General features: G+C 37.4%; 1 protein-coding gene across 8 annotated transcripts in view; it reads right to left on the reverse strand.

The window, feature by feature from the left end:
• The window catches only part of LOC131167083 (uncharacterized protein YKR070W-like), a 33,788-nt gene that overhangs the window by 1,087 nt on the left and 10,110 nt on the right, over positions 1-22,591 (reverse strand). For 4 of the 8 annotated variants that reach the window (XM_058125874.1, XM_058125875.1, XM_058125872.1 and 1 more), the window contains exons 9-11: positions 22,372-22,439; positions 2,506-2,713; positions 2,319-2,365 (exon numbers count right to left, since the gene is read on the reverse strand). In XM_058125874.1, coding sequence (XP_057981857.1) covers positions 2,319-2,365; positions 2,506-2,713; positions 22,372-22,439 — 323 coding nt within the window. Of the gene's footprint in view, positions 1-2,318; positions 2,403-2,505; positions 2,714-22,371; positions 22,440-22,591 lie in introns of all 8 variants that reach the window. The other 4 variants (XM_058125870.1, XM_058125871.1, XM_058125876.1 and 1 more) reach the window with 1 other exon arrangement.

Raw genomic sequence — 22,591 nt, forward strand, 5'->3', positions numbered from 1 at the left:
CCCTCAGCCAATCGACCATGTTTTTAGTCTGATCTTTAAAAGCTCTGTCGACCGGCCCTTTGAACTAAAAACTCTTCAGCCGACCGGCAATTTGAAATTGTCCACTCTTTGAAGCCTCAGCCGACTGGCCCTTGTGCCTTAAAAGAGGCTCAGCCGACCGGCCTTCAAGGGTCGGCAGACCGAACCTAAGCCCAGTCGATTGAACCTACGAAGGTTTGGAAGTCGCCTTGACCAACTGACCGACACTGTACTCAGCCGACCGAACCCTTTAGAAATTTCAAATTTTAAAGGAAGGTTAGCCAACCGGCACCTTCTCCAATCGATCGAACCTCTCGGGTTTGGTAAATTTTCAGCGTTAAAATGGGGTTAATTTTTAATTAAACAAATTAGAAAATTTCCACTGTGTCCTTAACGGTTAGATTTTTTGGGAATTCTATAAATATCCCATTTCAAAGCATAATTAGCACTTTTTCATTAGCTTAAATTTTTCTCTAAAGTTTTTGTGCTATATTTTCATATACTCTCAAAAACTCAAGGAAACTCAAGCATGCGTTCAATCTCTTTCCCATATTCATTGTTTTATCATTATAGAAAGAGATTTGAAGTGAGAATGAATAGTCTTTATTGTGAGCATCATATGCATTTATTGTATAACTTATACTCCCCCATTCATGCATATTTGAAAATCATTTATTAGAGAGTGAGCTTGAGTTTTTTCCATACTATTTCATTGATAAATATTGTTGTGAAAACTCTTAACAGCTTGGGAATCTTTGCACACTCATTGCAAGATTCAAAAGCTAGTTTTTGTGCTTATTTGAAAATATTTTTGAAAAGCTAATTATCATCATCTCCTACTCTTTATAATTGAAAAACATTTTTGGAGATATTACTTGAGTATTCAAAGATCTTTGATATACACTTAGAAATCATTGTTCATTATTGTTCATTATCTCTCACAAGATTCCATATATACATTTTTGAGAGATTTCATATAAACTCTATTGAGTTTAAACTCCCATCATACTAAAGTGCATTGTGTTTATTGTTGTACACATGCTTGTTGAATAAGCACTTTACTTGTACAAAAATCTTTATCATATTTGTATTCTCGAGTTGTGGTCGAAAGAGGGAGACTTGTCCTGTAAAGAGTCTCGGTTTGGCTTGATCCCGATTAAGTGAGCTAGGATTTGCACCATCTTGGAAAGTGTGCACAGTTTGGCTCAGTTTAGTAATTGAGTTCGGGTGCCTTTGTCCCATAAGGAGAATTGGTTGTGGCTCAGTCCAGGTAATTGAGCTGAGGTGTCTCCGCCCCGTAAGAAAAATTAGTTGTACCTCAGCCCCGTAATTGAGCTAGGAGTCTCCATCCCGTAAGGAAAGCGCAAGTGGCATCGCCCCGCCCGATTAAGTGAGCCTTTAGTAGAATCCTCCTACTGATTAGCTTGAGGCAGGGACATAGGCGGTATTGGCCGAACCTCGATAAAAACATTGTATCACTCTTTCCTTATCCTCTTTACATTCCAGTATTTGCATGCTTACATTCATGTTAGTATCATTGCTTGACTTCTTGGATATTACATTGTGATTGATTGAGATATACTGGAACTGTGATACTTGTATAAATTGTTTAGTTTCTCTTATATATGTTGAATTAATTTGTTTAATTAGAAAGACTAGTTGGGTAACTCTGATTGTGTTTCTGAAAATAGGACTATTGACCTCGAAATTTTTAAATATCCAATTCACTCCTCTCCTCCTCTTGAGATTACACCTAAAATTATAAAATATACTTAAAAGAGTTGATGCAGCTAGAAAATGACAAACTCATCTTTGCTGCAGAAACAGGGAAGCCATGCCCACCAGCATCATATCAAAATCATATATTATATTATGGGTTTCTTAAATGTAGACATTGACTTAAAAGAGTTACAAAGCAAATCATAACTATAAACGCAAAAGCCAGGTTTAAACTATTGTCACCAACTTGATAGCAATATCTTTGGCAAGTAAATTACGGGAAAGACACAGAACCATAGCTTGAATAAAGTTCATGGTTTCAAATGACAAGCTGAAAATGTAGTGTTTAATCTGTCCACCCGTTAACTTTTTTGAGTCTTATTTTTTTAATATATACACACACACATATACATACATACATACATAAATACATAATACAGTATAATGCATACTGAACGTTTTTTTTTCATTTTGAATCTCACCTAAATCTCATCTGCATAATCAGATAAAAGCTATGTGCTAAATATTAGTTGCAAACATAAATATGATATGCGTCTTCTAGATTTTATAAATCAACTTACCAGGTCTGCTGGAAACTTTGCATGATTCTCTTTTCCCCTGAAAACACCTGTCCTTGTCAAAATAGAAAACCATGGTGGTCCGGTCTGTTTACACTCAGTAAGCCAAAAGATCAATTGATTTATTTAAATATAACAAATGCAAATCTTAATATTAACAAAAGGGCATAATCACAGGGAATAGACAAACCTGTAGTGTTCCTTTGACATCAATTAAGGGATTGTCCCCAATCATGTAGAGGGTTTTAAAAGTATGTGATCTGTCATCTCCATTATCCACAACATGACCTTCCAGACAAGAAGGGAGTAGAAGTTGTCTCAATATGGATTCAGCATTCTTGAATACAGATGAATTTGGTTTCCCAAAAGAAATATATTCAAGAGCATTACCATGTATTCTGCATGTATCCAAAAGAAAACGGTTGCCAAACAAATCATGATTCAAAAATATCAAAACAATTTATGAACAGTTCAGATGGTGCATTGTAATGCCTCAAGTCATATTTCACATGTTTTATGCAGGAGGGATATAATCCCATACTGTTTTTCATGCTGCAGCTTTTGAAGAAGTTTCTATTAAAACAAATTAAAAATGTTCACTAAAATCCCAGAATGGACAAGAACAGGTGCATTAGGAACCAAATATTTTAATTTTTTTTTCCCTTAGTTAAAGGCCAACAGCTGTAAGAAACATTAGTTTATTCCTTAGCATCATACGAGGGCAAACCTTAATATGTTCAACCAAATTGTAAGAGAAAGCGCAGGGTTAAATACAATAAAACAAACCCAAAATTCTTACAACAAAATGGAAGTTAAAATGGTTTAGACAGCAGCATAATTTTCAAAACAAGCATCATATGCAGAAGCAGTTCAGACAGAAATGGACTAGCATTTAAATGATAAGGACAGGTTGAGATGCTGCTGATCAACAATAACCACCAACACATTATTTTTCTTTGGTAAACAAATGGAATAGGAAGGAAAAGTAAATATAACAGTTCTTGATGCAACACCTTATTCCACATGGAAACTGAACCCTTCAATTTTGGAGTACAAGAAATCTTTGTAGAAGTTGTTGAACCCTTGAATTTGTTTTGATGATAGCAAAACTTATATAGTGTGATCTAACTTGAATATTAAGCATGCAAAACATAAATCCAAAGAGACACGATAATATCGTCCATTTTAGGGAATACAATAATTTCTTAAATACCACACAATAAACACAAACAACAAGACTAGAACCTAGGACCTCTTGGTAACCAGCTCCAATACCATGTTGGATTACCACTTTACCTAAAAGCTTAAGTTGCTAGATTGTGGGCCGACAATGTATATCAAGCTTTAACGATTAGAGTCTGAATCGGAATGCATGGGAACTAGAAAGGCAACTTTTCCCATGTTTGGTTCAACGTAAAATCAAAATCAGAATTATATCATTAATGTTTTTTATATGCACACATAAGAATCAAAAATCTAATTTGTCAATTATGCCCCTGTAATCATAGTTCAAAATTGTTTTAAATGAACATAAAATAAAAATAATAATATTTATATCATACTATTATTATATTTGATTATAAATAATCGGTTCCTATTAGAAATAACATCATCATCATTATCATTATTATGTTTTGCACATTATATTTTTTTTAATATTTCCTATTATCATTATGTTTTTACTATATTATGAGTATTATACTTTGTTATATATGTTACAATTATTACACTATAGTAAGATCAAATTTATACTTAATGATTTAACATAAAATAATAATTATATAAAAAGTCAATAATCATATAAGAATTATAGCATTATATTTTATATAATAACATTCTTCATATTTTTAATAACATTTTATTATTATTATGCAATGTAAAATATTAATATTCATGCCATTATCATTAATAAAATTTATTATACAATTATATCTAACATTAATATTTTTTTAATATAATGGAGTATATATTATTAAAAAAATAATACAATATAACATGTTATTATAATAATACATATTAATGTGTATAAGTCATTTATTTGAATGTTTATGTATGTGTGTGCAAATGCAAGTACATGTATATTAAGTGTATACATATGTGAATCTATGCATGTCTATGGATATTGTTAATGGCTATTTAGTCTTTTAGCATTATTATTATTGAGTTAGAGTTTTGTTAGTAATAAGTGTGAGTTAGTAAGGGTATTATGGTCATTCCAATTGTACTTACATATATTATAAATAGAGGCAGAGACCTATCATTGAATTTAGGTCTCCCATTTTACCCAATTATTCAACATAGTATCAGAGTGTGATCCAAACTAAACTATACTCTTCTCAGCCGTTGCTAGAAAACACCATTCCCATGACTGTCCTTCCTAGAATCACCTCCATCCCATACTATTTCACAAAACCAACCATACACCCATAAAAGAAACACCCCCACTCCTGGGCGACTCACCCCACAAAATCCCATCACCAGATGGCCCCCGACGTGCCAGCCAAATGCTGGCAGGGCCAACCCCACACGCTGGCGCATGAATGAATTTCTGGCCATCTTTTTCTTTTCTTTTCTTTTTTTCCTCTGCCATGCTCTGATTCCTTCTCTAGACTATATCAAGCTGTTAGGTCAGTTTTTTGCTCAAAAATTCAACCTTTTCCACCTATGCACTTGCAGCATTCCGTTAATGCCTGTTCAAGACTTGTGAAGAATTCTTTGTGAGTTTTTTGGAACTGTGGCAGCATTCATATGTTCAGTTGTGAAGCTGTGGCAGTGCTACCTCCGTCGGTGAGTTGTTCACCTCATCCGTGGCAGTGCAGCACCCAAGGAATGGTTCTTTGATGCTTCGAGAAGCTGTTTATCAATTGTTATTGAGTTTATTGGGTCTGAAACAGTGGGATTTTCTGTGTTTTTTGATTCACTATTCTAATTCCTTCCATATACCAAAATATCAAGCTGTTGGGCATGTGTTTTTGCCCCAAGATCCAATCTTTGTTGTGACAATGCACTCATGGTAATTTGTAAGTTGTTGTTCAGTGTTAGTAACGGTCATTGGTGAACTTCTTGGGGAAGTGGCAGTGCTCATAAGCTGTTTGTGTGTGAGTGTGTGTGTGAGGCTGTGGCAGTGTTGCTTTCTTGGGGCTGCATCTGAGGTTGTTGGTGATTTATTCATGGTAGTTTTGGTGGTTCACCTCTCCAATTGTTCCAGTGCTGAATGTTGCTTTCTCAGGGCTGTGTGTGAGTTTCTTATGATCATTATTATGAGTTTGTGAATGCTGGGATGGCATTTGCAAATCCCAAAAGTATGATTCCTTCATTAGTCACTTGTTTGAGTGAACCACACATTGTGACTATATCAGAGGAGGAGTATTCAAGGCTTCTACAGTATCAATTGTCTCAACAAACATTTTATCACATTGCTTCTTTTGCTTAGAAAGGTAGTCCTACAGTCTGCATATCATCTAGTATTGTTGAAATCCCGAGTTATCCTTGGGTATATTGAGTAAATTTGGAAAGTAGTAAATGTAGAAGATTGTTTACTTATTTAGAATCTTTGATTGTATTATATATTGTAAGATTGGGATGTACAAAATATTAACACAACACAACACAACCAAGCCTTAGTCCCACTAGGTGGGGTCGGCTATATAAATCCTTTTCCGCCAATTTATGCGATTATGGACCATTTCTTTTGATAGATTTAAGGATATTAAATCCTTATTCACTACCTCCTTCCAAGTTATTTTAAGTCCACCCCTACCCCTTCTACTGCCCCCCATCCTCACAGGTGCACTATTGTGGCCTACGTTGCAAGTGTCCATACCATTTGAGTCATCCCTCCCTTACCTTATATTCTATAGGAGCTACACCTAACTTATCATGAATATGTTCATTCCTTAATTTATCTTTCAATGTTATACCACTCATCCATCTAAGCATTCTCATCTCAGCAACTTTTACTTTTTGGATATTATGTTTCTTCATCGCCCAACATTCCAATCCATATAGCATAGTTGGTCTTATAGCTGTCCTATTAAACTTCAATTTCAATTTTAAGGGTATTCTATGATCACAGAACACACTTGAAACACTTCTCCATTTTACCCAACTTGCTTTAACTCTATGCATTACATCAACTTCAATTTCTCCTACAATTTGCATAATAGATCCAAGGTATCGAAATCTACAAGTGCTATTTATTTCTTCATCATCAAGTTTAACTTCGTCTCCAATATTCCTCCTATCATTACTGAAATTACATTTCATATATTTTATCTTATTTCTACTTATCCTAAAGCCTCTAGATTCCAAAGCTTCTCTCCATAATTCTAACTTAGCCTCTACTTCGTCCCTAGTTTCATCAATTAATACAATATCATCTGCAAACAACATACACCATGGAACCTCCTTTTGAATACTCTTAGTCAATTGGTCCATTACTAAAGCAAAAAAGATAAGGACTCAAAGCAGACCCTTGATGTACACCTACGGTGATTGGAAATTCTCTAGTTTTTTCGTCTATAGTCCTTACAATAGTCATTACTCCATCGTACATATCCTTAATGACATCGGTATACCTACTACATACACCCTTTTTTTCTAAAACCCATCATAGAACTTCCCTTGGTATCCTATCATATGCTTTCTCAAGGTCAATAAATATCATATGTAAGTCCTCTTCTTTTCCCAAAATTTTTCCATTAATTTTCTTAAAAGATAAATAGCTTCTGTGGTAGATCTCCCAGGCATAAAACCAAATTGATTTTCTGAGACCTTCATTTCTAACCTTAATCTTTGTTCAACTACCCTTTCCTATAATTTCATCGTATGACTCATAAGTTTAATTCCACGATAGTTATTACAATTTTGTATATCTCCTTTATTTTTGTATATAGGTATTACAATGTTTTTCCTCCATTCATCTGGCATTTTCTTAGTTTTTACAATTGTATTAAATAAATTAGTCAACCATATAATTCCGTTATCACCTAAGCATTTCCAAACTTCAATTGGGATGTTATCTGGTCCCATAGTTTTCCCATTTTTCATCTTTTTTAGTGCAAACTTAACTTCGTTAACTCTAATTTTGCAAATAAATCTCATATTTTTAGTCTTTTCCTCTTTAAAAATTCTAAGTTTAAGCCTTCTATTTGGTTTTCATTAAATAACTTACTAAAGTAACTACGCCATTTTCTTTAATGTCTTCGTCCTTAACGAAGACAATATCATCCTCACTTTTTATACGGGATGTACAAAATATTCTATTGAAGAAATACAGAAATTGAATTTTGTCTTCATGGTATCAGAGCTAGGGTTTCTAAACCTTAGCTAACTATGGCCAATGGCACCGTCAATAGCAGAGGATCGATTTCCTCTAAAAATCTCAACGGCGACTCGGAAGCCACATCCATTGGGGGTTCGAATGGGCTAGAAAACTCAGCCTTTCCGGCGAAAGGAAGAAACCAGCCTCTATCGATGTCGTAGCCCTACAAAAATGGAGGTCCGAAAACTTCATGGTTATTGCTTGGCTCGTAAACTCGATGAAGCCGTCAATCGGGAAGATCTACTTGTTCTTGCCAACAGCGAAGGACATCTGGGACGCTATTCATGAGATGTATTCCGACGTCGAGAGTTACTCTCAGATCATTGAGATAAAGACCAGACTGTGGCAGATGAGGCAAGGCGAGAGACGTTACCGAGTACTTCATGGAGATGACCCATCTCTAGCAAGAGCTCGATCTGAGCATCGAGGAGGAGTGGGAATGCTCCGGCAACAGCACACACTACAAGAGACGACTCAAGAATGAATGGGTCTTCGAGTTCTTGGCCGGCCTCAACCATGATCTAGACAACGCGAGGGGAAGAATCCTTGGCCAACGACCCCTGCCATCGACCCGAGAGGTGTTCGCAGAAGTGAGGCGTGAGGAGAGCAGAAGACACGTGATGCTGAGACCACCAATGGGCCATATTGGGCCTAAAGTACCAGCCCCGAATTCGAAATCAAATGGGCCTGAAGTCTCGGCCCTAATTTCAAACGGCCCTGCGGGATTTGGGCAAAAATCACAAAAGGGAAAATTATGGTGCGAGCACTGTCGTAAGCCAGGTCATTCAAAAGATACCTGTTGGGAGATTCATGGAAAGCCTGCAGATTGGAAGCCGAGGCAATATCAAAAAAATCGTGACTATCAGGCTACTATTGATAATTCAACTGAGAAGTCCCAAGGCGAGAAAAACAACAGTCCAAAGTAGTTGGGCCAGCTATATAAAATGTTTTCCCGATCAATTCAAACATCGGGTCAGTCTTCCACTGGTTCTTTAGCCCACCGAGGTAATTTTTTATCAGCCTTAAATTCTATATCCCATTACGAACCACCATGGATAATTGACTCGGGTGCCTCTGATCATATGACTGATTCTTATCAATTGTTCTCATCCTATTCACCATATGCTGGAAATTTGAAAGTTAAAATTGCAGATGGATCTCTCTCACCGGTTGCAAGCAAAGGAAGTATTCGCATATCTGATTCTATAACTTTAAAATCTGTCCTACATGTTCCTAAGTTATCTTGCAATTTGTTATCCATTAGCCAGTTGACAAAAGATTCCAATTGCTCTGCTAAATTTGTTTCATCTCACTGTGTTTTCCAGGACCTATCTTCGGGGAAGACGATTGGCAGTGTTAAGGCGTGTGAGGGACTACTACTTTGAAGAGGCAAATACGAGTGAACAATGTAATACTGCAATTTGTGATTCTGCATCTATTTCTAGAGATAGTGAACTTTTGTTATAGCATTCTAGGAAGGGTCATCCAAATTTTCAATATTTAAGACTTTTATTTCTTTCTATTTGTTCAAATAAAACTTCTTTTGATTTTCAATGTGTAGTTTGTGAGCTTGCAAAACACCAGCATAATTCTTTCCCAAAATCCACATACAAACCATCCCGCCCATTTACTATGATTCACAATGATTTATGGGGGCCCTCAAGAAAATGGAATTGTTCATCAGAGTTCTTGTGTGGATACCCCTCAACAAAATGGGGTTTCTGAACGAAAAAACAGACATATACTTGAAGTAGCTCAGGCATTGATGTTCACTACAAATATAAAAACTATTTTTGGGGAGATGCTACCTTAACAGCCACACATCTCATTAATCAAATGCCGAGTCGAGTTCTTTCTTTTGCCACTGCTCTCCAGAAATTCCTGGAACATTTTTCAACCTCTCGACTCCACTCCAATCTTTCTCTGAAAATCTTTGGATGTACTACATTTGTTCATGTTCATGCTCACAATCAGGATAAATTGGAACCTCATGCCATTAAATGCGTCTTTATTGGTTATTCTCCTACCCAGAAAGGCTACAAATGTTATGACCCTGTCTCAAAAAAAATGTTTGTTAGCCTTGATGTCACGTTCTTTGAAACCACTCCTTATTTCCCAAAGCCCTCTCTTCAGGGGGAGAAGTGGAGTGAAGATCGGTTCTTTGATTTCTCTACTACTGAATCTATGCCATCTAATGAGTCTCCTATTGCATCATTCCCCCATCTACTGAGTCTCCCATTGCATCATGTTCTGACCTGTCATATACAAATGATCACTTAAACTCAGGGGGAGATGCAGAAAAACAAAAAGAAATACTTGTTTACTCAAGAAAGTCAAAAACAAAGAATAGGGAGAATCTCATGCCTGAGGCACTAAACGAGTTGGAACCGGTGATAGCTCCGAGAAACCATAAGTCCACGCCCAATCCCGGTCAGGTAATCAATGACCATGAGCTTTCTTTTGATAAGTCTGCACCTGATGACATCAATTTACCCATTGCAGTCATAAAACAAACTAGGTCATATACTCTATATCCCTGGTTAAAATACATGTCTTATAAATCTCTGTCTACAGGGTATCGTGTTTTTACCTCTAACCTTGACAGGATGAAAATTCCAAAGAATATCCAAGAAGCCCTAGAGATTCCTGAATGGAGGGAAGCTGTCATGGAGGAAATGTGGGCCTTGGGAAAAAAAATGGAACTTGGGACGTTATGAATTTGCCGAGAGGAAAGCAACCAGTAGGCTGCAAATGGGTCTTCACAGTGAAATATAAAGCTGATGGGATAATTGAACAGTATAAAGTCCGACTTGTTGCAAAAGGATTTACACAGACCTATGGTATTGACCACACGAAGACATTTGCACCAGTGGCAAACTTGAATACAGTTCGGGTCCTCTTGTCCTTGGAAGCCAACTTAGATTGGCCACTACAGCAACTCGACATTAAGAATGCATTTCTAAATGGAGAGTTAGAAGAAGAAGTCTACATGACGATAACACTAGGTTTCAATAAGAAAGGTGAAGAAAACAGAGAATGCAAACTCAAGAAGTCCTTGTATGGACTCAAACAATCTCCCAGAGCGTGGTTCGATAAATTTGCAAAAGTGATTAAAAATCAGGGATATCGGCAAAAACAATCAAATCACACTATGTTCTTCTAACAGTCTGAAAGTAGTAAGAAAACAATTTTGATAGTAAATGTTGATGATATAATCCTAACTGTAGATGATACAGTGGAGATGGAAAGATTAAAGAAAGTCCTAACTGCTGAATTTGAAGTTAAAGACCTGGGACAAATGTGGTACTTCTTGGGAATGGAAATTGCTAGATCAAAAAAGGGTATCAGTGTCTCTCAGCGAAAGTATAATCTTGATCTCCTTATCGAAACTGTCATGCTTGGTAGCAAACCTAGTGAAACTCCGATTGAAGCGGTAAAGAGGGTCGAAGAATGTGGGCTACTAGTTGAAAAAGAAAGGTATCAGAAATTGGTTGGTAAACTAATTTACTTATCGCATACCAGACCCGACATTGCATTTGCGGTAAGTGTGGTAAGCCAACACATGCATTCACCGAAAAAGACTCACCTAGATGCTATGTATAAGATCCTCAAGTACCTCAAGGGTTCTTCAGGCAAAGGACTTTTCTTCAAAAAATGTGAAAGTAAGGAAGTAGAAATCTTCACAGATGCGGATTGGGCAGGATCAACTGAAGACAAAGGTCTACCAATGGATATTGCACCTTTGTATAGGGAAATTTGGTAACTTGGAGGAGCAAAAAATAGAATGTAGTGGCTCGAAGCAGCGCTAAAGCTGAATTTAGAGCAATTGCACAAGGAATATGTGAAGGACTATGATTACGAAAACTATTAGAAGAGTTACAAATTCAGGTGAAATTCCCTATCAAACTCTATTGTGACAACAAAGTAGTCATCAGTATCTCTCTCAATCCAGTTCAACATGCCACGACTAAACATGTGGAAGTAGTTCGACATTTTATCAAAGAGAAGGTTGAAGAAGGAATCATTTGTATGACTTATGTACCTACCAAGGAACAAACTGCAGACATCTTTACTAAAGGGTTAACACGAAAAAACTTTGATGATTTCATTGGCAAGTTGGATATGATTAATATTTATGATCCAACTTGAGGAGGAGTGTTGAAATCCCGAGTATCCTTGGGTATATTGAGTAAATTTGGAAAGTAGTAAATGTAGAAGATTGTATATTATTTTATAGGAAGATTGTTTACTTATTTAGAATCTTTGATTGTATTATATATTGTAATATTGGGATGTACAAAATATTCTATTGAAGGAATACATAAATTGAAGTGAACCGCATAGAGTGACTATATCAGAGGAGGAGTATTCAAGGCTTCTACAGTATCAATTGTCTCAACAAACATTTTATCACATTGCTTCTTTTGCTCAGAAAGGAAGCCCTACAGTCTGCATATCATCTGGTATCCTTCCTACTAGTGCTTGGATTATCGATTCTACAGCCACTGACCATATAACAAGTGCAACCAACTTCTTTTCTAATCTCCAATATCCTAAAAATCCCTCTCAAGTTACCCTTGCTGATGGGTCCACTATTGCTGTTAAGGGGATAGGAATAGCATATCCTACTCCTTCCATCTCTCTTTCATCTGCTTTATACATTCCTAAATCTCCTTTCAATCTTACGTCAGTTAGTAAGCTTACAAAGTCACTAAATTGTTCTGTCACATTCCTCTAGGATTTTCATTTTTATGGGTTTATTAATGATAGGGAGGAGGAGGAGCTCTTTTCTTTGTTGTGTTTATTGGAGGATTATTGTCCATCCAATAGGACGTATTTTCGCTCATGGGTTCTAAATCACATAAATCTTTTTTGAGCATTTTATTCGTGATACTTGTCTTTTCCACTTTGTCATAGTATCTAGACGGCCAAAGTAGCTCTAAGATTGAAGGTTTTTTATATGGTTGGCTAATAATCTAGAGTAGACGACGAGGCCTTTTAAGGCTTTATCACCGTCACCATATGCGTGTCCTCTTTGTTTTGGCTATGAGGATCTGCAACTCATCTTTTCCCACATTATTCTTTCTCTAGGAGGGTTTGGAAAGTTGTTTGGTTTATTTACGAAAGCTAGCCTTGCCCAAGATGGGTGGAGGGTATGTTTGGAATTTCTTTTACAAGTTTTGGGAGAAGTGGAGATCCCTTGGCTTTATAAAAAGACATTTTTCTTTGTGTGAATTTCTATCCTATTGTTCCAAGGGGAATTTGAGGTAATTAAGAAGCATAGACACTTAAAGGAGCTTAAAGTATCGACATATGCCACTTGCCCAACACGTCCCAAAACGTGTTGCAACTTAATCAATTTATTTTTATTTTCGAACACAAACAAGACACTCCCATACACTTGGCAACATGGAGAGAACACATCTGTGACACTTTCGCAGCAAAAAGCTGCATTTTGTTACCCTCCTTTAATTTTGTCAACAAAACCCCCAAAAGAAAATTTTAGTTGAAATGGGAAGAGCAAGAATCAAGAGGTTATTCAACATTGGGGGTGTTTGGACCATGGTTTTGAAACCTAGAACAAACTAGCTGGTCTAATCAAGTTCAACTGGAACCAGTCAATAGATCAATCCAGTTAGCCTCCCAAAACTACATTTGTTGCAAACTGTAGTTGATTCAATCGACTCAATCTAAATCGAACCGAACCATTCTGAATTGGGATCGAAGGTGGGTTAACCCACTTTTGCTTCTAAAAGAAAAAATTTGGTGAAATGCATTAGTGCTAGGGGTTGGGTTGAACGCAAGACCTAGCAATGTATGCTCAAGCCTCCAACAATGCACAACTATGCCAACAGTACGCTTGTGTAAATTTATGGACCAGCTATACATGCACTGATATATTTGCACATGCCTCACAACTCAAATTTTATTTTTGTCTTTGACTAAAAATGAAATTTTTAAAGAAAAATGATTTTTATAAAAATAAGAAAAGTAGTTCAAACTTCAATTTTGATTTAGATGGTAGTTAAATTTAAGTTTTAAATATGAGATTTCTTTTACTTGTCAATATATGCGATTTCAATCATTGTTTTAAATATTTATATGGAATTGGTGTAATATTATTATTGTAGCAATATTATTACAAACAGAATTTTTACATACTAAATAATATACTAACATTTATTATTTTATCATGCTGACATCATCGGTTCGATCCACTGGTCCAACCAACCCAATGGCTTCACTAGGTCCACTCTAGCTTTTTAAAACCATGGTTAGGACTTTGAGCCCTTGTGTTGTGGCTCCAAACTTGCAGAGCACCAACAAACCACCTAGCCTCACAATTCCCTTCTCCCACTGAAGCAAAGATGATAAAATGAGGCCCTATTGTGGATGAGGGCCTTGATTGTGTACAAAGGCTTGGTCTTTGCTTATGAAAAAGATTGTTTGCAATTACTCAAGTAAGAGAATTAGAGGTCGACATATGCAATTAGCTTGCTGAACCACAAGAAACCTACAATCGCATCTCTCTTCCTTGTCTTTCTTTGTTTATTTGTGTTTATCGCGTTGTGGTTAATGCTTAACTAATTGGTTTTCAATTGAGTTTTAATTTGGATTTATGCCCCCTATCTCTCTTTCTACAAATTGCAAAAGTGCTACCTTGTTTTCCAGTTTTATCTACATTTCTATAGAAAGTTGGAAAAAATATTTTTGTAGTTTTCCAGTTTTCCTATACAAATGGTCAAAAATTAGAAACCAAGGTGTAGACACCTGATTCTAGTCTAGGGTGTGCCGACGGGTGGAAAATTTACAGCATGGCGATCCCCAAATAAGATAGTTGGATAGGGGTGGAATAGACTCGAGAAAAATACTAAAAGATAGAAAATGCAGAGTCGCCACATTTATTATTTTTTTTATAGGGAAAACAAAGGAAAAACCCTAAAACAATCTATGGTCCAGAGAAAATGGATTCAAGAGTACATTTTTGCGTAGGGAAGGTGGTAGACTAACCATTCTAAGGGGGATTAGCAGTCCAACACCCTACACCACCCGTTCGAAGAATGGTTACCACTATGTGTGTGTTTTTCCTAATTAAGAAATAAAAAAGAATAGGAAGAAAGGAAAGAAAATCCCCTTTTGATCATCCAATGAAGAATCACTGTCCAAGAATCCAAACAAACAGGGTTAAAAACCCTGACATACTCTTGTTTGAAAGATGAATTGGCCTTAGAACCCTAATTTTGAAGAAAAGATTATCACAATGATGATAAATATATGGTTTGAAAAACATTGGGTTTGTATTACCAACTTGAAAACCAAAGTTTAGAAAAGGGGCATCGGGTTTGTATTACTAGTCTTTGAAGAAGGTGAGTGAAAAGAATGAGTTTTGGAAAATGTTTTGATGAAATGCATGGTGTTTTTGAAAATCTAGGGCTTCATTATTGGCCATTTAAAAGGAAAGGATTTGAAAATTTTGAAAAGGAAACTTTCAATTTTTGTCAAAAGGGGAGTTTTGGAAAGATGTTAAATTTGAAAGTGTTTTTAAAAAGGGCATTTTTCCTTTAGGAAAAGAAGATTCCAAATTCATTCCTAACTTCAATCTTGTGCTGCAAATGTTCACTCCTTTCGCCCATACAAGTTTAATGGAGAGCATATGCCCCGCGCCTAGGATTGAGAAAGGGGAGAGTACCATACGGTGAGACTCCCCTGACCATCCTGCCATTAGCCAGGTTAAAATCTTGGAACAAAGTTTGGAAACCAAAAAAACATGCTAACACTCTGATAATGAGCAAGCACAAACAATCTAAAGTAAATTAGAGATTAATTAAGATGCGAGAACAAATTATTGAAACAAATTTTCAATGTCCATAATTAGCTCTCATTAATAAAATCAATTACATACATCCCATGAGAACCTTTTAAAACCATATTTCACCAAGTAAGAAATAAGGGAATCCATTACATCCATGTAAGTCACCAAATTAATCACAAGGGCTGCAACCAATTCATATTCATGCCCCTTTCATTCATTCAAGAGGCAAAATAAAGGACGATTTGTGCATAAAGCATGTAAAGTTTCATTAGTAATCAAACTAGAAAAACCAAGTTACCTTCATGCATCTATTCAAAGTTAAGAGGGGCATGTTAATCAATCAAAGATCAAAGAGAGGTTACAATCATACAAATTTCCAAGTCAGAAAACAAGTCTAATCCTAATATCCCTGCAGCCCAAAACAGTTTCAAAACAAGCCATGCAATTATTTCCTTGTAACACTACCAACCAACTTCAAACTTCAGCCTTCTGCAACCCTTGCTGCTGCTATTTGCAGCACTGCTGCAGCCCCTAAAATGGCCACGAAACACCCTAACAACCTCCCTTAAGTTGCCCTAAAATAACCCTAAGGCAGCCCTTAAAACAGCCATGCATACATGACCTTCTTCCCTTACCAAGCCAACTTCAAACCCTAACCTCCTATTGCCTTTGCTGCTACGGCTGTGCTGCTGTTTGCAGCACTATGGCAACCTTCTAAATAGCCAGCAAGCACCTTAGCAGCCATCCTTTGGCTTCCATTTTAACCCTAAAACAACCCCCAAAATAAAAGACACAAGCTACCCCCTTTATTTGTTGTAAAACAGCCCCTAGCAAACCCTAAAGACCAATGACCAGATGCTGCCCTTGCTGCTGCCCACGGCTTCCATGAAGCTTCTACAGCCGACCAGCAAGGGCTTCCACAAAAAACGAAAGCCAACAGCCCTCTTGTGCCGTCCCTAAACACGAAAAACCCTACTTCCTCTTAGCTGCAGCCATCCCTCTTCTTGCAGCAGCCCCTGCTGTGATTTACAGCAGCTGTGCCTGCTGCCACAGCCACATAACCTCCCCCTACACCTTAGCTTCTTGCTGTAAAAGAAAAGAATAAACCCTGACATTAACAACCCCCAAGCACAGCCCACACAGCTGCTCATGCGTGCTGCCATAACCAAAAAAAAACTTAAAAAAACTCTAATTTTGCATGAAGAAACACCCAATTTCCGCCAGCCACTCCTCTCCACAATACGGTTGTTTCAAACCCCATATAAACCCTAATCCAAACACAGAAACTAAAAGCCAAATAAGTTTCAAGAATAAAAAGCTAAAAAAAAACACTACTTTTGCATGAAAACTCATATCTTTTGAAGATATACTCTGTTTTCTTTTGTGTACTTTCTTCTCTTTCTTTTCTTTTTGTTGGTTTGCAGCCCTACCTTTTCTTATTCTTCCTCTTCTTGTGCGGCCATACATCTCTCTCTCTCTCTCTCTCTTGCCAAACCTCTCACTCCCCTCTTCTTGCCCGGGCAGTTGTACCTCTCTCTCTCTCTTATTTTCCTAACCCTACTCTCTCCACTCTTCTCTCTCCTTAAGCTCTCTCTCTCAAAGCTCTATTCTAAACCCTACCCCATTCTCTTTTTCTCCAATTTGGCTCCCCCTTTTTCCTTGCTCTCCTCCCTCCTATTTATAGGAAAGGAGGAGGAGCTAGGGATTCCTTAAAATAAATTAATGGGCAACAGTGTCCTTGGAGGCAAGCTTGAGCTCCAAGTTATGCTCTAGGGCTTCATGTATTTGAGCTCTTGGGCTCCCTAGATTACAAGGAGCCGTCTTTGAATTTAAGTTGGGCCCCTTGTGGCCTAATTGAGCCCCTTACACTACAAGGAGCCCTTTTGAATTTAAATTGTCCCCCTTAGACCACAAGAGGCATTCTTTAAGCTTTAAAAAGGCCTTTTGAGACCCTAGAGAGACTCTTTGAGCTCCCAATACTTAAGGATCCATCACTTTGGCTTGGGATTGCTGGGGAAGATTTTCTTTCTAGGAGGAATTTTGCCTGAATTTCTTTTTTTTCAAAAAAAAAAGGGCAAAGACCAATAATAGGTAAGCAATCACCAAGCAAGCAAATATATGTACAAAAAGAAAAACAAAAAACAAAACTAGTTAAAGTCATGACGTCTCATTGTCCATTACAATTTCATAGCCCATGCAGAGACATTATCTCACGGGGGTCATACTACTTTATTAACCATGAATCCACAAGGGATTACATATCCCATGGAAGTTTGCCCCAAGTCATCTTCTCCACCCCCCACTAAGTACTCTAATAGCCTTTTGGTAGGGCATCACCTTCACAAATCCGATTTCTCTTTTGACTCTAGGGCCTCTTCTATGGGATTCTTAAAATCATGAGACATGGTGGTTAGAAAACATAAACACAACAAACAAGGAAACGGGAAAAAAGGGCTAGTTGCCTACATGATATGGTACAGCTCTAGTGTCCTACACATATAGGCTGAGTTCTTGGGTTCATCAATGCCGGTTCTATGCTAGGATATGCATATAAGGTGCTAGTGCAGGGCTTTGGCTCTAATTTAGGACTCTAAAGGTTCTCATACCGTCCTTGCTGACGATGTGAATAGCTAGCAAGGTCCCTCATCCTTAAGTCATCAAAGACTTTAGATGGATGAGGTTCAGCCTGAGTGAGGGATTTCATCTGACCTATGCAGAGGACGATGCCTCACAAAGGTCTATACTACTACCCCTTCCTAATTCTAATAGGTTTGAACCCGAGTATAGAGCTCGTGCAGTTTTGGTGCACTGTGTGTGCTGGAGCTATCAAATATAAATAAACAATTGAAATACACCCATTAAGCATCAACATAATAGGATCACAAGAATGCACAAGTATTCACAATGCAACATTCAAGTAACAAAATTTAATGACAAAAAAAAAAAACAAAGACAAAAAGGGAACAATGCACACAGGAAACGGTTTGACTCTCTAAGTATCCCCAGCGGAGTTGCCAAGCTATCGAAACCATATTCTGATATGGGGTGCGCCGACGAATATGAATGTTACAGCATGGCGATCCCCAAATAAGATAGCTAAATGGGGGTGAAATAGACTCAAGAAAATACTAAAAGATAGAAAATACAGAGTTGCCACCTTTGTTTTTTTTTTATCGGGAAAACAAAGGAAAAACCCTAAAACAATCTATGATCCAGAGAAAATGGATTCGAGAGTACATTTGTGTGTACGGAAGGTGGTAGACTAACCATTCTAAGGGGGATTCGCCGTCTAGCACCCTACAACACCCATTCGGAGAACGGTTACCACTATGTGTGTGGTGTGTGTGTGTCCTATTTAAGAAATAAAAAGGAAGAGGAAGAAAGGAAGGAAAATCCCCTTTTGATCATCCAATGAAGAATCATTGTCCAAGAGTCCAAAAAAACATGGCTAAAAACCCTGACATACTCTTGTTTGAAAGAGGAATTGGCCTCAAAACTCTAATTTTGAAGAAAATATGATGATGATGATGATGATAAATGTTTGGTTTGAAAAACATTGGGTTTGTATTACCGACTTGAAAACCAAAGTTTGGAAAAGGGGCACTGAGTTTGTATTACTGGTCCTTGAAGAAGGTGAGTGAAAAGAATGAATTTTGAAAAATGTTTTGATGAAATGTATGGTGTTTTTGAAAATCTAGGGCTTCATTATTGGCCATTTAAAAGGAAAGGATTTGAAAATTTTGGAAAGGAAACTTCCAATTTTTGTCAAAAGGGAAGTTTTGGAAAGTTGTTAAATTTGAAAGAGTTTTTAAAAAAGACATTTTTTCCTTTGGGAAAAGAAGATTCCAAATTCATTCCTAGCTTTAATCCTGCGATGCAAATGTTGACTTCAGTCGCCTATGCGATTTTAATAGAGAGCATATGCCCCTTGCCTAGGATTTTTGAGAAAAAGGAGACTACCATACGATGAGACTCCCCTGACCATCCCGTCACTAGCCAAGTCAAAGTCTTGGAACAAAGTTCAAAAACCAGCAAAACATGCTAACACAAGGGTGTAGGACTGCACACTCTTAAAGTAATCTCTGATAATGAGCAAACACAAACAATCTGAAGTACATAAGAGATTAATTACGAAGCGAGAACAAATTATTGAAACAAGTTTTCAATGTCCACAATTAGCTCTCATTAATAAAATCAATTACATACATCCCATGAAAATCTTTTAAAGCCATATTTCACCAAGTAAGAAATAAGGGAATCTATTGCATCCATGTAAGTCACCAAATTAATCACAAGGGCTGCAACCAATTCATATTCATGCACCTTCCATTCATTCAAGAGGCAAAATAAAGGATGATTTGTGCATACAAAGCATGTAGAGTTTCATTAGTGATCAAACTAGAAAAACCAAGTTACCTTCATGCATCTATTCAAAGTTAAGAAGGGCATGTTAATCAATCAAAGATCAAAGAGAGGTTACAATCATACAAATTTCCAAGTCAGAAAACAAGCCTAATCCTAATATCTCTGCAGCCCAAAACAATTTCAAAACAAGCCAAGCAATTATTTCCTTGTAACCCTACCAACCAACCTCAAACTCCAGCCTTCTATAACCCTTGCTGCTGCTGCTGCTGCTGTTGCTGCTATTTGCAGCACTATTGCAGCCCCTAAAATGGCCACAAAATACGCTAACAACCTCCCTTAAGTTGCCCTAAAATAACCCTAAAGCAGCCCTTAAAACAGTAATGCATCCATGACCTTCTTCCATTACCAAGCCAACTCCAAACCCTAGCCTCCTATTGCCTTTGCTGCTACGGCTGTGCTGCTGTTTGCAGCACTATGGAAGCCTTCTAAATAGCCACCAAGCACCTTAGCAGCCTTCCTTTGGCTTCCATTTTAACCCTAAAACAACCCCCCAAGAGAAAAGACACAAGCTAACCCCTTTATTTGTTCTAAAAGATCCCCTAGCAAACCCTAAAGACCAAGGACCAGCTGCTGCCCTTGCTGCTGCCCACAGCTTCCATGAAGCTTCTACAGCCAACCAGCAAAGGCTTCTCCCTTGCTGGTATTTGCAAACCTATGGAACTACAAAAAACGAAAGCCAACAGCCCTGTTGTGTTGTCCCTACACACAAAAAAACCCACTTCCTCTTAGTTGCAGCCGTCCCTCTACTTGCAGCAGCCCCTGCTGTGATTTACAGCAGCTATGCCTGCTGCCACAGCCGCATAATCTCCCCCTACACCTTGGCTTCTTGCTGTAAAAGAAAAGAATAAACCCTAGACACTACCAGCCCCCAAGCACAACCCACACAGCAGCTCATGCGTGCTGCCACAACCAAAAAAAACCTAAAAAACTCTAATTTTTGCATGAAGAAACGCCCAATTACCACCAGACAATCCTATCCTCAATACGGTTGTTTCAATCCCCATAAAAACCCTAACCCAAACACACACAGAAACTAAAAGCCAAACAAGTTTCAAGAATCAAAAGCTTAAAAAAAAAAAAAAACACTACTTTTGCATGAAAACTCATACCTTTTGAAGATAAACTCCTTTTTCTTTTGTGGGCTTTCATCTCTTTCTTTTCTTTTTGTTGGTTTGCAGCCCTAGCTTTTCTTCTTCTTCCTTTCTTCTTGTGTGGCCATACCTCTCTCTCTCTCTCTCTCTCTGTCTCTCTCTCTCTCTCTCTCTCTCTCTCTCTTATTGTCCTAACCTTACTCTCTCTTCTCTCTCCTTAAGCGCTTTCTCTCTCAAGATTCTATTCTAAACCCTATCCAGTATCCCCTTCTCTTTTTCTCCAATTTGGCTCCCCCTTTTTGCTTGCTCTTCTCCCTCCTATTTATAGGCAATAAATTAATGGACAAGAGTATCCTTGGAGGCAAGCTTGGGCTCCAAGTTAGGCTCTAAGGCTTAATGTAGTTGAGCTCTTGGGCCCCTTGTGGCCCAATTGGGCTCCTTAGACTACAAGAAGCCTTCTTTGAATTTAAGTTGGGCCCCTTGTGGTCCAATTGCCCCCCTTAAACTATAAGGAGCCTTTTTTAAGCTTCAAAGAGGCCCCTTGAGACCCCAAAGAGACTCTTGGAGCCCCCAATTAATCCCAATAACATGCATGAGTCCCTTGAAGGGCCCTCTCCACTGAAAATAGCTTTTTAACCTCTCTTAGGATCAATGTTTTTAAGTAATACACCCCATGGGTCAAAATGAGCATCGACACAAGGTGGCAGTTTTCTAATTCTTGGAAATTCAAAAATAGAAAATGAAATCCATTTTTCACAACTAAACAGGCCCTAATATTACTTATAAGGTTATGGCTTTTGTGTGGATGGTCATTCCCAATATAGTTAAAACCCAATTTGTTATATATCAAAAGACCTTCTAAGACTATGGGTCTGTTATGTGTTATGCGAGCGGTGAGACACATGCTCATGTTTTTCTTCGTTGTCCAATGGCTTGGTTTTAACAGAACGAGCTTTTTCGGTCTGTTTGGAGAGCAGGTTTTCCTGATATATAGCAAGATTGGTTGGCTCTGTTAGCTTGATTTTATTTTTTATTTCAAGTTTTTATTTGTTTTTCTTTTTCTTATTTGGTATTATATTTTGTTTATGATGATTTTTTTTTATCTATCTTGTATTTTTTTTCTTCACTTAATAAATTTCTTTTAGCCACAATTGATCTGCATTCCCACTGGTTTTACACACATGTACATGCTAATGTGCACATACGCACATGGACTGACGGCTAAAAATATCATACTTATTAGTACACCTGTCAGGAAAAGGGATTGATGCTGGATTATTAGAATCTAAATACACTAGAATGCCTTTATTTATAGAAGAGATGCTTGACTGACCATCCGTTCAAAATGAAGTTCACCTGCTTGATGCAAAATGAAGCCAATTAAAGGACAGACACTAACATTACCTATTGAAGATGCTTTCTAGTGCAATTCTGAAAGCACCCATACCAAGACGTTCAGAAGGAAATGCAGCCTGCATGTTGGCACCCAATTAGAATACTCAAGTTTTTTGCAGAATTCAGGTAACAAAAACAATCATGACAATCAGATATAATTTTTATAGATATCAGATCATGCTGGAGCAAAGTCTGTATAGAAGCTCGGATAAAGACACTAACTTAATAT

Source organism: Malania oleifera, chromosome 10 (genome assembly GCF_029873635.1).
Source record: "Malania oleifera isolate guangnan ecotype guangnan chromosome 10, ASM2987363v1, whole genome shotgun sequence".
Classification (NCBI taxonomy): domain Eukaryota; kingdom Viridiplantae; phylum Streptophyta; class Magnoliopsida; order Santalales; family Ximeniaceae; genus Malania; species Malania oleifera.